The 16,924-nt window shown below is 38.4% G+C and overlaps 1 protein-coding gene across 8 annotated transcripts; it reads right to left on the bottom strand.

Moving 5' to 3' along the window:
- Nucleotides 1-2,248: 2,248 nt before the first annotated feature.
- tcea2 (transcription elongation factor A (SII), 2) lies at nt 2,249-16,491 on the bottom strand. Of its 8 annotated transcripts, none has more exons than XM_027145305.2 (10): nt 16,129-16,491; nt 15,118-15,180; nt 12,421-12,526; nt 12,173-12,263; nt 11,731-11,894; nt 11,274-11,330; nt 10,923-11,077; nt 10,661-10,807; nt 3,280-3,351; nt 2,249-2,974 (listed from the first exon to the last, which is right to left on the bottom strand). In XM_027145305.2, exons 1-10 carry the CDS (start codon nt 16,195-16,197, stop codon nt 2,966-2,968), a joined length of 933 nt encoding a protein of 310 aa, XP_027001106.1. In that variant the 5' UTR covers nt 16,198-16,491; the 3' UTR covers nt 2,249-2,965. The 8 variants fall into 8 exon arrangements, with proteins under 8 accessions (XP_027001106.1, XP_027001108.1, XP_027001107.1 ...); XM_027145307.2 differs by lacking the exon at nt 16,129-16,491 and adding an exon at nt 16,076-16,124; XM_027145306.2 differs by lacking the exon at nt 16,129-16,491 and adding an exon at nt 16,055-16,122.
- Between the last annotated feature and the right edge of the window lie 433 nt (nt 16,492-16,924).

The raw sequence follows: 16,924 nt of genomic DNA, 5'->3' as shown, positions 1-16,924 counted from the left end.
CACCTTTCACTCTCTAAAAAGAACATTGCTACACAAAGTTTGATAAATATCATATAAATATCATGTGGACCTTTGGGAAAATAATTTGTGAAGGAATGAGACCAAAATAAAACTTTTTGTTTTAAAATGAGAAGCGTTATTCTTGGAGAAAGGAAAAAACTAAATTCCAGCATAAGAACCTTATACCATCTGTGAAACATGGTGTCTGTAGTATCATGCTTTGGGCCTGTATTGCTGTATCTGGGCCAGGACAGCTTACCATCATTGATGGAACAATGAATTCAGAATTATTCCAGTGATCTCTAAATGAAAATGGCAAGACAACTGTCCAGAGAAAAAAATGGGTCAAGACAACAAGCACCCAAGTCTGTATACCAAAGAAGATTAAAGAGGAACAAAGATAATGTTTTAGAATGACCAAGTCAATGTCCAGATTTTAATCCAATAGAAAAATTGGATAAGGACCTGAAGCAAGAAGTACCCACACACACACTGGACAGTCAGGGTTCAACCCCCCAGCACTGCCAAGCTGCCATTGTTGGGCCCTTGAGCAAGGCTCTTAACACTATCATGGCTGACCCTGTGCTCTGACCCCAATTTCCAAAGCTGGGATGTGCAAAGAAAGAATTTAACTGTGCTGTAACGTATATGCTGAAAACTAAATAAATAATAAAACTAAGTAATATCTTGGTAACTTGTTATTAATTACAACTTTTTGACATTTGTATTTTGCTTTAAGTGAACACAAGCATGCTCCTAACTACCAAATTACACAGAATCAAACACAGATGTATAATTTTGGATAAATACAGGCTTCATAGACAAACATGTTTTACCAAAAATACTTTCCATTTTGATCCAGAAGATCCAGCTGTCGGTCTGATTCACTCATTGCGGTCACATCCCTTGGATTCTCTGCTTTACAAGCACCTCCATGGCACCATGAGGAACACCACTAATCCCCTTGTATACAACAAGCTTGAACAAGTTTTGTTCTCAGTTGAGGTAATTAAGTAATTTTGTGTCAGAATGGCATGGACTGCAGCTGGGGTAGGGGCCAAACACTACCCACCAGTTCCAGCTCCTTGTTAGAGTTCAGCCAGCTGATCAAGTTCAGCATTAGAGGTGACAATAGTGAGGCATCCAATTGATCACATTAGCTTTATGTGACTGCCCCATACACCAGATCAAAGAGAACACTGGGTCAGATATAAACCCCGGCTTTTATATTATTAGAATGACACAAATGTGGCGTTTTCCAAACTGTCACTGGTGAGTAGTTTATTAGATCAGACATCATTTAAAAGTTGAACATACAGAACCAAAAGATTTACATACTTTTTATTCTAAGTGGTATAAAGAAACAATAAATAAAATTATAGTCAGTGTCAGACAGATCTGATGCAGATACAGGTGTTAAATGACACAAGTCTAAAGATGAACACATCTAAATTTAGAGTGTTTATGTCCTAGATGGATTTGCCAAGCTTCGTGGCTATTCTAGGAAATCACTGATGGCTGATGTCCTTTGTGTTTACTTAATTTGCAGTGTGTGAAATTGTGTGTGCCTCTGTGTGCGTGTGTACCTCATCAGTTACATAACCTTAGTGAGAGACTATCAGGAACTTGAGAGCGTGATCTACTCACTACCCTCTAGTGGCAACACTGAAAATACAGGGACAAATCCATACCAGCTTTTCAAGGCCTCTCTTTCACAGACTTCATATCTGTGCTTGTCTCTGAATCTCTTTTTAATTCCATTTTATTTGCAGTATGTTTAATAATCAGACAGTCTCACAAATGTTTTACAGAAATGTCTGTCCCTTTAGGATTTCACTAAGTTTTTGTAATGATTGCAGCTAAAAATGCTTGATATTGCTGCAGCTTCTTTCACAAAAAATTTAACCACCACCAACAGAAAAAACATGTATGTAACAGTGTTTTTGCTGAATGTGCGTTCTGTAAAAAAAAAAAACAACTCGGGTGTAATTTGGAAACATTGCAAACTTCTCCAAATATTGACATTTGCTTGATTTTGCTTTCTGCGCTGACAAAATCTTGAAATCCTAGACAGCCTGATATGGATGCATGCATGGCACTTTTTGCTTACTGGTCACTGCAGTTACATCAGGTTCAATGAGTTGCTTAGTACTAAAGTCTGTAATATGTTAATGTTTAAATTGCTTATTAATCATTTCTTCATAATCACCAGACACCCAGACATATCCAATCCCACAGAATCTCTGCATATCTTTCTCCAAATTTATTGAGACCAACAGGTCTACAAGTTTATCATACATGTTAAATCTTATCAGTCAGATCCACATTTCACACATGAATCAGCTGCAGAAGAAAAAAGTACCACTTTATCTGGAAGGTCTCCTATAGATGAACTATGATGCTGACAGTCTAATCAGTTCTTTCTCAGTTGACTAAATATATTTCAGGCTATACTTAGAACTGTTCGTTTCTTAGATAATCACTGGAAATTCATTAAGCATCTACAAATGACTATCCAAATAAAGTGTAAAATAATAAAGGTTACCAAATGCATTATGGGCATGTCTATCAACAACACACTTTTACAAAATCTTACTGATGTGCAAAAGAATTTTATACAAATCTTTAAGCGTGACAGTCTTGGCATTGTAAGCACAAAAGGCACAAAAAGAGTGCTTCATAGGGGGCAGAAAGCAGTATCAAATGAGCTAATGCTGACTTACAAAGTCCAGTTAACTCAAGCGCATAAATGTAATGAACATACTCTCAGTACAAAAAAAATGCTATAAAATAAAATGTACATCAAACGCCTTTTTCTTGCATATACAGCAATATGCATACAGAATATATTACAAAGCTATGAAATGAGTATAAAAATGGCATTTCTTCTGGAAAAAAAAGTAACAAAAGTACCTTCTCACAATGTTTATCTATAACTTGATTACATGAAGAATCCGGATGCTTTTTAACAAAACTAAAATGAGATAAAGGAGAGAGAGAGAGATGTTATTCAGGCAAAAGCATTAAATTTATATCTATAACTGATTCATAAAAAAAAAGATACTGCCTTTTTAACCTAGCACATTCATTTATTTAACTAGAAGCCTGCTTAAGTTCATTTACACTGAGCAAACAGTGCCACCATGTGGCTTCATCAACTCAGTAACTATACTAATTTTATTTAGATGGTTTTCAGGTTATTGTAGGTCACAGAAAACTTGTAACACTTATTTTGCAGTGCGTATGAAGACTATTTTATGTGTTAGGAGTTGCTCTTACCTTCCACCGGTTGCCACAATCGTTGCACATCACAAACGTGGTCATGGGTTCATCAGCACTGCGAGTCTGAACCTGTATAAAGTGAGAATGTGTTGAGTGCTCAGTCCCAGCAGTCCCAACACGTTAATAATTCCTGCTTTCCATGCAGGAACACACTCCAGCATTAGTGTCAGGGGGTCTTACTGCCATCAGTGTATCAGGAAATTAGAGGCCTGTGCAGGCCTGCCCAGGGCAGAGGAGTGTGAACATACTTGTCAATGTGTTTAGCTCTCCAACAACATACAGAGTGAATTTAGGCAGGTGAGAGAAATACTGCTGCATATTTAGACAAGTGCTTTATTTAATGATAGGTAAACTGCAACCTTAGAAACCAGGCAGATTTGTGACTTGCTTCTGGGTTCAGTCCCTCCATGATTGTTGTGGCCAATAGTGCTTTATTTATTTCGCTGCATTTTTTTTGTGCTTCTTTTTTGTTGAAAACTACTCAAACTGACAATAATATAAGCATATAAGATTCCCATGAAGACACATACAGGGGCTGTACAATGAAAGTGAAAGGGAAAATTCATAGTGCAATGTGACTGAAAGTAAAAGAGAAAATTCATAGTGCAAAGAGCTTCTTGTCGAATGACGAAATTCTAAGAAAATTCTTAGAAATGTGGCAGTTTTCCTAAAATATTAAAGAGAAGATCCTAGTAAAGATAAAATCCTTAAAAGAGCTCTGAAGGTCAAAAAGTCTTAGGAGTAGTGAGGAGTAATATCATTACTGCATATATTATATTTGAATAATATAAAATATGGATTTTTTTATTGGACAACCAATCAACGTCTTCAAAAGAATGCGTCATTCCTAGTAATGTGCCTCAAACCCATCTCTGTACTCAATTCCTACTGTCGCAGACGCTCTCGTCTACAGAGCAGAGGTCACAATCCCAGTAACCTCATCTGCGCTCCTCTGTTGTGTAAGTCTCAAACAGTGGTGGTAGGTGGGCTCTGGAATTGCCAGTTTGCTGTAAAGAAAGCTGATTTATCTCTGCTTTAACTACCCATTACTCCTTTGATTTTCTTGCGCTAACAAAAACCTGGATATCCCCACAGAACACTGCTACACCAGCTGCTTTATCCTCTGCCTATGCTTTCTCTCACTCACCAAGAGAAACAGGCAGAGGTGGTGGTACAGTTTTATTGTTGTCAAAGAAATGGTGCTTTACACCTCTACTCCTGTCTCATTTAACCATTTCCTCTTTTGAATTCCATGCCATTTCTGTTTCCTCTACAATCAACCTTGTTATCATTGTTGTTTACCGCCCTCCTGGTCCCCTAGGAGACTTCCTGGAAGAAATGGACACACTGCTTAGTGTTTTCCCTTCTGATAGGTCCCCTCTGATGGTGCTTGGTGACTTCAACCTCCCCTCTGACAAGCTTCAATCTTCTTCGCTCCTGACTCTTCTCGACTCATTCGCCCTGACATTCAACAGCTACATCCCCACACACAAAGGAGGCAATGTCCTGGACCTGGTTTTCACCCGTCCTTCTCCAGCTACAGAAGTGACTGCTACCCCACTACACGTCTCCGATCATCACCTGGTATCCTTCACCATCAATCTCCCTACCCTACCTAAAAATGCCTCTCACCCCCTCGCTCTTACCCACCGCAACCTCCACCCTGTCTCCCCTTCTTCTGTAGCTTCTGGCGCTCATTCTTCTCTTCCTAATCCTAAGCCGTTTTCCTCACTACCCTTGGAATCAGCCACAGATACTTTCCTTTCATCACTTTCTTCAACTATGGACTTCCTCTGCCCTATGTCCACTAAACCCAAGAAAACTTCTTGTTCTACTCCTTGGCTTTCAGATATGCTGCGCAACAATTGAAGAGAGCTAAGATCATCCGAGAGAAAGTGGAAGAAATCACAACTTGATGCAGATCTTGATTCTTACCGAACACTCCTTGCCAAGTTCTCCTCAGATGTGACTTCTTCCAAGACTTCCTACTACAAGGAAAAGCTTGAAGCTTCCTCACATGACCCTCGTAAATTCCACATCATCTCTTCTCAGCTCAACAGCCCGGCTCCTCCTCCTTCATCCTCCCTGACTGCAGAAGACTTTGCTTCTTTCTACCAGGAGAAGATTGAAGAAATCTGCCAGACCTTCACTTCAGCACCGACTGCACTTACATCTCAAAGTATGGATTCCCCTACACCTTCGTTGTCACATTTCTCAACTGTAGCAGCAGAAGAGATTTTACAACTTATCCAGTCCTGGAATCCTACCACCTGCCCATTGGATCCACTCCCTTCCACTATGCTCCAGACCATCTCGCAAGACCTTCTGCCCTTCATTACCACTATCATCAATAGATCCATAGCATCTGGCCAGGTACCAACTACTTTCGAGAGCAAGGGTTATTCCTATCCTAAAGAAACCTGCTCTGGGTCAATCAGACATCAGTAACTACAGACCGGTATCACGTCTCTCATTTCTTTCAAAAGAAAGTCTGTCTATCTCTCACAGAACAACCTCCAAGATCCCAACCAGTCTGGCTTTAAAGCAGCTCATTCCACAGAGCCAGCCCTTTTGGATGTCTCTGAGAAACTACATGCTGCTAGATCAGCCAAACCATCATTCCGTCCTTATCCTCCTTGACCTTTCAGCAGCGTTTGATACAGTCAACCACAAGACTCTCTTATCCACCCTCAGGAGTCTTGGGATTTGAGGATCAGTTTGGGAATGGTTCGCTTCCTACCTTGAAGGATGCTTATATCAGGTAACATGGAGGGGAGTGACATCTGCTCCACGCAGACTCTCCACTGGCGTCCCACAGGGCTCAGTACTTGGTCCTCTTCTTTTCTCCCTGTATACTCACTCTCTTGGTGAAGTTATTTCCTCACATGGGTTCTCTTACCACTGCTATGCTGATGATACACAACTTTTCTCTTTCCTACCCTCAGATACCACAGCTTCTGGTCGGATCTCAGCATGTCTGGCACAAATTTCATCATGGATGACTGCTCATCAGTTAAAGCTCAATCCTAGCAAAACTGAACTGCTGTTTATCCCAGGTGATTCATCCCAGGTCATGATCTTGCTATATCCATGCACAACGATCTAATCTCCCCTTCAGCCACAGCTCACAACCTTGGGGTAACCATGGACAATCAACTGTCCTTTTCTTCTCAAGTTGCTAATGTGTCTTACTCATGTCGGTTTCTTCTCTACAACATTAGAAGGATTCGGCTATTTTTGTCCACACAGACTGGCCAGGTACTTGTTCAGTCTCTTGTCATTTCTAGACTGGATTACTGCAAAGCACTGCTGGCAGGTCTACCTATGAACGCAACACATCCTCTGCAAATGATCCAAAATGCAGCTGCCCGGCTTCTTTTCAACCCGCCAAAGTTCTCGCATACCACCCCGCTGCTGCGATCCCTCCACTGGCTTCCGGTTGCTGCACACATCCGATTCAAAACACTGATGCTGGCCTGCAAAGCCAAAAATGGACCAGCTACCTCTTACCTCAAAAGCCCTCATCACTCCTCGCACTGCAACCCGCACCCTACGATCTACTAACACTGCTCGACTGGTTCCACCATCTCTCAGGGTAGGAGGCAAGTATACTACAAGACTCTTCACTGTTCTGGCACCAAGGTGGTGGAATGAACTTCCCCTAGAGGTCCGGACAACTGAGTCATTGGCTATTTTCAAGCGGCGGTTGAAGATCTACTTATTCAGGAAAAACTTCAACTAGCACTTCTTTCCCATCTTTTGCATAAAAAAAACTGACCCTTTTATAACTTTGAGCAAATGTTTTAAACTCATGGTATCTTAAGTATGTAACCTAGTGAGCCAGCATTAATGTATTCAATGCTAGAGATTTAAGCAGGTAAAATAAGTATTGAACACATCACCATTTTTCTCAGTAAATTTATTTCTAAAAGGTGCTATTGACATGAAATTTTCACCAGATGTTGGTAACAACCAATTCAATCCACACATGAAAAAAAATCAAACCATAGATGTCCATAAATTAAGCTATGTTTAATAATGTTAAATGACACATGGAAAAAGTATTGAACACATGAAGAAAAGGAGATGCAAAAAGGCATGAAAAGCCAAGACAGGGTTTCTGCAGGGTTTAGTCAGTCAAATTTAAGACTTTTTAAGACCTTTTTATGACCATTATGATTTGAATTTATGACCTACATGAATTACGATAAATAACTTCAGTCATTAAAATTCCTTTCAAAAGTCTATTATTTTAGCAATGATATGCTTTTCCGACTTTGCATGCGACTTCAAGGCTTTTATGCCTAAACTAGACAGCTCCAACATCTTCTTACACAGAGTGCAATAGGCTTGACACCGATTGTTAGTGATGGGCTTGAGCCAGCTACCAAATGCACCGTCTTTGACCCACAGATCGTTAAAGGTACATTTTCCCATTGTGATAGCCAGGATGATTTCAATTAAACTAAGCAATGACTCAGTATGATACAGTATGTTCGGAGTTCGCGCGGGTTTCTGTGAAAGTCCTTCCGACAAGTCTGTATGCTGCCGCATGGACCTTGTAGTTCTGGAACGCTGTGATATCACTCAGATTCCTCATACAAAACTACAACAGGCGAAACAAATTAATGCCATTGCCGCTGCGAGCGCATTTTGATTGAAGAACAAATTAATGGACAGGCATATCAATTTAAGACTGTATAAGACTGTTTAAGACTGTTTTTACTGTATAGGCCTCGTTACCAAGGTATCACACAAGAAACATCTCATGATTGGTAAAAGCAAAGAACTCTCTCACGACCTTCGCAACCTTATTGTTGCAAAACATTCTGATGGCATTGGTTACAGAAGGATTTCAAAACTTCTGAATGTTCCAGTGAGCAGTGTTGGGGCCATAATCCGTGAGTGCAAAGAACATCATTTCACCATAAACAGGCCATGACCAGGTGCTCCTCACAAGATTTCTGACAGAGGAGTGAAAAGAATTATCAGAAGTGTTGTCCAAGAGCCAAGGATCACTTGCGGACAGCTTCAGAAAGACCTGGAATCAGCAGGTACAGTTGTTTCAAAGAAAACAATACTGTAAGTAATGCACTCAACCACCATGGGCTGTATGCACGCTACACACGCAAGACTCCACTGTTAAAGGCATGTTGAAGCTTAAAGTTTGCTGCACAACATTTGGACAAGCCTGTGAAATACTGGGAGAATATAGTCTGGTCAGATGAGACCAAAATTGAAACTCTTTGGATGCCATAATACACACCATGTTTGGAGGAGGAATGACACTGCACATCACCCCAAAAACACCATACCAACAGTAAAGTTTGGAGGTGGGAACATCATGGTGTGAAGCTGTTTTTCAGCATACGGTACTGGCAAGCTTCATTTAATTGAAAGAAGGATGAATGGGAAAATGTACAGAGACATTCTAGATAAAAATCCGCTGCCATCTACCAGGATGATGACGATGAAACAAGGGTGGACATTTCAGCAATGATCCCAAACGAAGTGCTAGAATGGCCCAGCCAATCACCTGACTTGAATCCAATTGAAAATCTATGGAAAGAACTAAAGATCAGAGTTCATAGAAGAGGCCCACAGAACCTTCAAGATTTGAAGACTGTTTGTGTGGAAGAACGGGCCAAAATCACACCTCAGCAATGCATGCAACTCATTTCTCCATACAGGAGGTGTCTTGAAGCGGTCATTACCAACAAAGGCTTTTGTACAAAGTATTAAATATGTTTCAGTAAGCGTGTTCAATACATTTTCCCTGTTTCATTTAACATTATTAAACATAACTTAATTTACGGACATCTATGGTTTGATTTCTTTGCATGTTTAGATTGGATGGGTTGTTACCAACATCTGGTGAAAATTTCATGTCAATTGCACCTTTAGAAATAAATTTACTGAGAAAAATGGTGACGCGTGTTCAATACTTACTTTACCCGCTGTATGTACGTCGCTCTGGATAAGGGCATCTGCCAAATGCTGTAAATGTAAATGAAATGGGGTTAAGCCCCTCCTCCTCTCTAAGATAAAAGTTGTTGTATTTTCCTTGCTCAATGTTGCTGAGATTGGTCCTAAAGCACTCTTAAGCAAAGATTCCTAGCTAGTCATTTCTGATGCCCTGTAAAGTATGGTCGCAACTAAAGTAGGCATTTTAAGGTTGCTTTCTTTTCAAATTAAAATGGTAATAAAATCAAGCCAAATTATATGTAAGTAGTTGTTCGTTTAAAATGTTTAGTGTAAGTGCATTATAATAGTATTATAAAATACCACAATCTTTTAAGAAACTAAATTATTTTCAAAAATTATTTAAACAATTTCTTAAGATTGTGGTATTTTATAACACTATTATATAATTTTTATGATCCATTTATACTTTCCTTTAATTTACACTATTTGGACAAAAGTGTGTGGACACCTGACCATCACACCCATATGTGGTTCTTCCCCAAACTGCTGCCACATAAAGCACACACTTGTCTAGAATGTTTTTTGTATGTTGAAGCATTGAGATTTCCCTTCACAGAAACCAAGCGGCTCAAAGTCCAAAAACGTGAGAGCCATGAAGACACGGTTTGACAAGGCTGGAATGGAAGAACCAGAGTGGTCTTCACAGAGTCCCAACCCCACTGAACACCTGTGGAATAAACTGGATGTACCAGGCACCCTAACTGAAATCAGTGCCTGATCTCACTAATGCTCTTGTGATCGGAATGGGCAAATCCTCACATTCATGCTACAAAATCTATTTAAAAGCCTTCCTAGATACCTGTAGCGCAACATTTACACATGGTGAAAAGATTCTGCTTGGCATGATGTTTGTTCAAACCGCTGAATGCACAAGTAGCTCCAAATCAGTTTTACCATCATTCTAAATTAATGTGCTGCTTATAAACAATTGTAACAACTGTGATATGGTTACAATTGTTGTATTGTACAACGAGTCGTTCATTGTAAGCATTTGCTAATTAGCTACATAATTAAATTTTAATCATTTATTTAAACTTTTAAACTATTATTTATTTAAATTCATTCCAATAATATAATCTTATCACACTACTTTATCTCTGAATTCTAAATCAAACACATACAATAACTGAAAAGTATGAACTGTAATTTGCATTGCTTCCATTAAATTTAGGACTACAAACATCAGTGACGACAAAGTGGTTCTTTGCCTCTATGTCACGCAATACAATTAAAGAGAGAGAGTCAACCAAAAAAAAGATCTAATACTATAAAGAAATCATATATTTAGGCACTTGTTTAAATGTATTTTTTGCATAATTGTAAGTGGGTAAATAGTCTGCGCAACAGCTGTTTAATAACAATAAAATTCATGCATGCAGGTGTGGCTCTTTACCTGTGTGTAGGTGCAGCTCTTGCCCTTGCACTTTCCACAGACAAACATGTCAGTCTCAGTGCCGCCTACTTTAGAGAGCTGGTGCTCCCGAATGGACTCTTTAGTTAGTGCCTTCCTTATCTCTTTCAGCTCAGCACTTGCCATCTCCTGCAAACCACACACACACACACGCCAGGGGAGAAAATTGCAGGAATTTTACACGGACACAACATGAATGAACAATACATGCTCAGACATGGTTATGATGCAGGCAAAAATGCACCTCTGCAGTCATGGAGGCAATGCGTTCGGAGCTGATGTTGCCACACAGCACGTTTCGGCGCAGGTCAGGATTCTTCTGGTCTTTCAGGTTGGAGATGCGGCTCCTCAACCGAGCCTTATACTTCATGTCAGTGGATTTAAACTCTTTGTAGATGAGTAAAAAAAGGTCAGTTAAGAAAGCACAGAGATTATTTCAAGGTAGACCTACACTGTATACAGCTAGAGGCCCTCCTTTTCTTCCAAACAATATTTCAGAACTCAAGGTATTCCACAGTCTCGAACAGTTCTATCCAGCTCAGAGATACAAAACACAAAAGCTTCAAGATAAGATTTTGTGAGAACAGAAGGATATAATCTTCAATCTCTGCTGCCAAAGCTTCACAATCTGCTCCAATTGTTTTGAAATCATCTGTAAAAAAAAAAAAAAAAAAAAAAAAAAAAAATTAGAATACAGAAAAAAAAATGTATACATTTTGTTTGGTTTCATACTATGGAAGCAAATGTTGGGTGGACTTTTGCTGTGGAGGGTTTTTGTCTGAAAACATACACACAAAACTTTTATTCATTGGTCAGAAACACAGCGATGGAAAAAACAAAAAGGTTTTATTCTAATAGGCTAAACATTATTTGTGAAGGCATCCTAAGACACAAGGAAATGTACAAGGCAGGGTTACTCCAGGTCCAAGGACTGAGAACCAAAATCATCCTCTATGCGTAATGATACTGATCTAATGAAAGCTGTAATAAAAATAATAAAATATTAAATATACAATCACTGACCTGACCACAACAGTGCTGATTTGACTTACCGTCCGTCTGCAGGGCTGAGACGAGGAGCTCTCTGCATTTATTGCGTACACTGTCAGTTGTTACTTGAGGAGGGGGGAACGAGGTCATCTTAGGGGTTGTTGGGGTTGTAGGGGTTGTAGGGGTTGTAGAGGTGGTGGGAGTCTTTGGCGTCTCTGGTCTCTTACTTGGGGAAAAAAACAATGTTAACCAATTAGCACACAGCGATTCAAATATTCCACTCACGACAAACTTTAAACACATTTAAAACAATAATACATACTGTATCCTATGAAAACATATGCAGCAGAATTGGCACCCCTACATCATGTTTGAAATATATGAATTTAAGTTTCAAATCTACAATGTTTAGTTGACCATTTAAAATCAAACATGAAAACTGTTCATGAAAATATTTTATCTGAAATGATTTTCATGCTTCACACAAAACACACATGCATGCACCTGAAGTCACTTGATCCTGGTCTGTCTTTTGATGATGACTGAAGAGGGGGAGGTACCTTTTTCTTTTCTTCTGTCTTGCCCTCAGAGCCATCTACGAAGGCAGGGATGGACAATTTAACATCCACGCATGTAATATACATGAACAATCAGAACGTTTTTAATCTTTCAGTAAAACAAATGGCCTTAGTTGCTAACAGGAACATGATTTTACAACAGAAACGGCAGGGAGAAAAATAACCGAAATGTACCAAGCAGTTTTTTCCAGGCCTTGATGAGGGACTTCGCCAGAGTCTGTACTTCCTCGTCTGAACTGTGCTTCCTCACAGCATTCACGGACATCCCAATCCGTGTGGACTAAACACAAAGTAAAGTATACAGACTTAGAAATTCAAACATCAGTGTTTGAGTCCAACTGTCAAAATGAATATTGAAGATTACATTAAAAAGAAACAGTAGATGATAAAATAAAACTTAAAAAAAGAGACTGATTAATCTGTGACAAACCGAAAATCCCTAAAAAACAAAAAAACGAGTGAAATCTAACCTTTAATTTAAGTTTCAATTTGCATTCACCCTCAGAAAAAAAAACCTTATCAAAAAAATATTTAACAAAACCATGGCACAATTATTGCCACACCCACATTTAATACTTCTATTTTCATGCATAATGGGATTGTAGGAAAAAAGCAAGGATTCTGAAAGTAAGCCTTACTACACAATCTCTAGGTCTTCGCTCTTCTCTTGTGGACTTTTAGCTCCTCAAACAAGTTTTCAATGCAGTTTAGATCAAAAGTCTGGCACCACTCTGTGATCAGTGAACTTTTTGAATGTTGTTTGGATCTTTGACATACTGGAAGATCCAACCACAACCTGTTTTTTTTTCTTCTAGGTTACTCCCTCTTTTTATTCCAGAGCCACCTTGAGCATCTGTCACCAAAAACCTCCTAAACTTGGAAAAAAATAATTTATTTAATAGATTACATTTGAATAAAATATACTAAACAATGTGATGTATTTTGTCGTTTCTGTGCAGATCGCTAATTATCACTCATTCCACTTAGCCATTACTAGTTTTTTTACACAACATTCACAATTTCAGTGCAAATAAGCAAGACCCAAACCTTTCCCTACAGAGTTCCTACATAACGTGCATAAAATCATAAAGCATTAGAAGGCCCTAGATATTCTTCTCCTCTCTAATGAGAACCTGCAGATCTCAACAAATCAGCAGTATCTACACTGTGATGTCACTGTATTCAATAACAGCTTAGATGCACTACTTACATTTATACCCTTTTAAACATGGAAGGTTCTTTTTTTACAGCAATGTTATAATTAAAATTATATGAAGGAAGATGTTGAATTTTTATTGACTATGTAATTAATCACACTGACTGTAGATTACATAAATCGGCAGCCTTACTCTAAAGACAAATACATATTACTACGTTCAAAACTACATACACAGAATTCTGGCAACATTACTCACATTATTCATTAAGATTCACACTTGTGGCACAGAAGTTGTTTTTGAGATCTTTCTCTCTTTCTCTCTCTGAGATCTCTGTCTCTCTTTCTCTCTGTGTAACATTTTAAATAACCAATAAATCTGGTGATATAGCACTACATCTAATCATGCCTGACTTCTTAAATTATCAAAACAGTTCACAAAGCATTTTTATAGCCTACCAGTAGAAAGCAGCACTGCAATGTGAAGGGAGCACCATGATATTTCCCATCATGTCTTTCAGTTAAGTCAAACCATGACCATCTTTTGGATAAGAGCCTCATGTGATTGCTAGCTAGCTAAATAAATAAATAAATAAACAAGCAAATAAATAAATAAATAAATAAACAAACAAACAAACAAATAGAAAAAGAAAGAAAGAAAGAAAAAGAATGAAAGAAAAGGATACAACTTGAAATCTTCAGTATGATGATGGAAAAAAAGAAGTAGAAACAATAGGTGCTGCTTGTTTAATACCCATATTGGACGCTCAGCAATTCTGTCCCTTCTTGTCCTCACTGTAGTTTTCATTTCCTAGTCCCGAGTTAGTACAACAGATGTGTAAAGAAGCCACTCTCAAATATCACCTTCTGTGACTGCAACTCTAACTGCTAAACTTACAAGCTAATGTCAATTTCTCCATTATATCATTAGAAGGGGATCATACATTTCTATCCACACAGAAGCTTGTTCAGCCCCTTGTCGGTTCGAGACTGGAGTACTGCTTGCTCCTGTCAGTTCTGCAACTTTCCCAAAGATCTCCTGTTCTACACCACTGTTACGCTCCCTCCACTGGCTTTCTTTATTTAATACACAGGTGCTTGCATACAAAGCCAGAAATGGACCAAATCTGCTCTACCTTAAAGCACTTATCCATCTCCCAGGCTTAAATAAATGCATGTATCAAGGCTCTGCTCTGTTTTGTTCTGGAAACATGGTGGTAGAACAAACTTCCAATAGATGTCTGAACAGATAAGTAACTGCTATTTTCAAATGATGACAACCTACCTTGTAGCCTAATACTAATTTAGTTTCTAACCAATAAACCAGTATTATGATTATATATATATATATATACCTGTATATATAATGCAGAGGTGGCAAGGCTTTGAGATTTTAAAGCACTTTTGGATGTCACTCCAGATAAGGGTGTCTGCCAAAAGCCATAAAAAGTGTAAATGTTATCTAGCTACAACCATCAGAATGTTACGGGTTGCAATCGGATTGGTTATTTACACTTCTACATATTTATGCTTTCCTCCAAGTTATCCAGTCTTTAAAAACGTTCAAATGTTTTGTGTGAATTGCATAGGGGTGTTAACAAGGGTGTTAAAGGCACCTCACTGTGGAGAATTTTCAAATTGCAAGAGTCAAAAAAATGTTATTAGAAATAAACAGAAAAAATGAATAGAAATAATAATAATAATAATAAGGTTACCTGCAGGGTCTCTAGTGACATCTTCATGTTCTTCAATTCCCTTAAAAGGTCCATGGCGCCATCCTAAGGTTAAAATAACACAATAACAATGTGAATAAAACATTTTTTAGGAGATTTTTATTTACCAATTTTAATAGCGGCTGCTTAACTTCAGGCTCTATTAACATTTTGTTGTACAAACTACAAATCACAGGTCCCCAGAAGTCACCTTAATACCTTATCTACTTCCTGTGACTCAGAGTGTTTTTAATTGTATTAATTAAACTCTACTTAAACCTACACACACACACACACACACACACACACACACACACACACTACTGCAAGTCCAGTAAATTCCTACTTGGATTAAACTGGTGACAAAGTAAATAGCCTGTGTTTTGTCTAAAAGAGATGATTTAAGGTTTAATCTGTTTGTTAGACAGTAAAACGGTCGCAGAGATGTAGAGAACAAACACAGTTTTGTTGTGGAAGCATAAGACCCAGTTTCTAGCTCATCTGCTCCTCAATACACATCCCACAATCACCATGGATAAAATGTTCATGCCGTGGGCCTAATAAAAGATTAACAAGTTGTTGTTGTTTTATCTAACATACTGACAAACTGACGCGCAACTCTGTGGACCTTTAAGTCTTTTTAAAAAAAAAAAAAAAAAAAAAACACCGCCGTGGGCAATAAAAACACGCCTCACATGAAGCAAGCTCAGCTCCGAGATTCCACTAAGTAGCTTATAATGTAATGAGGCAATGGCGGCTGTTTTGAAGGCATCTGATAGAGTTATAATGTTGCATTCAACCTGCGGTGCAGAGAAAGCACCAAGAGCCAAGTCGCTGCCGGCTGGAATATTCACCGCTACTCAATATCCTCAAGCTGTTACTACAGAACCAAAACACTGCTTTTCCAGAAATGTCCTCCATAGATGAAAGTGCATGTGACCTGAACGCGCCCCAGCGCTACCTGCTTCCTGATGCTGCTGCACATTTCGCCGCTTCACGACCAGACCGACTTACCGTGTTGTTTTTGTGCACCATTTTGTCCAGCTTTTTGGCGATGCGTTCGACTTCTTGATCCTTCGCCATGTTTAAAATGATCTTGCTCCTTAAGGTCGTACCTCCATTTATATTGGAATAACGCGGTAGTGTTATTTTTCTTCACGCTCTCTTGATGCCCAAATGAATGGAAACCGCTGCCTTTTTGCAGCTCTCGTCTTTTTGGGAACTGAGGAATTGTGGGACTTGCAGTTTTTTGCTTCCACACAGTAAAACTGCAGCTGCTTGTTTATCGACTTACCTGCTTTAGTAAAGATGTCAAACTATTTCTAACAAATAGTTTCTAAGACTAAATCTAATTATCCTCATTTTAGCTTTTCCAAAGTACCACTTAACACTGCACTAACACTCACTGAACTGTATTGTTGTTGTTGTTGTTGTTGTTGTTGTTGTTGTTGTTGTTGTTGTTGTTATGTCCTTTTAATTTGGGGGAATAAACTTTTCTTTTTAATGATTACAGTTGTGCAATAAAGCAAAGCACTGCAGGTCAATAGGGCAGTTTCCTAGAATGTCACATTCATGATGAGGTTTAATGTTAACTAATATTAAATAATTTTCTATATATTCCAATATTATTTATTTATTTATTTATTTTTGTTTTTGTATTGGCACTTTAAAAAATACATTTACTGATGCAGATTTGTCAGTTTAAACGTGCATACATGTGCATGCACATTTTTAATCTAAATAAAATTCAATTCAAACAACAACGACAAAAAAAAATCTACTTTGAAATGATTTTACTTGAATTCAAATA

The sequence above is a fragment of the Tachysurus fulvidraco genome, chromosome 23 (genome assembly GCF_022655615.1).
Source record: "Tachysurus fulvidraco isolate hzauxx_2018 chromosome 23, HZAU_PFXX_2.0, whole genome shotgun sequence".
In the NCBI taxonomy this organism is placed as follows: Eukaryota; Metazoa; Chordata; class Actinopteri; order Siluriformes; family Bagridae; genus Tachysurus; species Tachysurus fulvidraco.
Note: the sequence above shows the minus strand (reverse complement) of the source record. Positions and strands in the feature narration are given on the sequence as shown.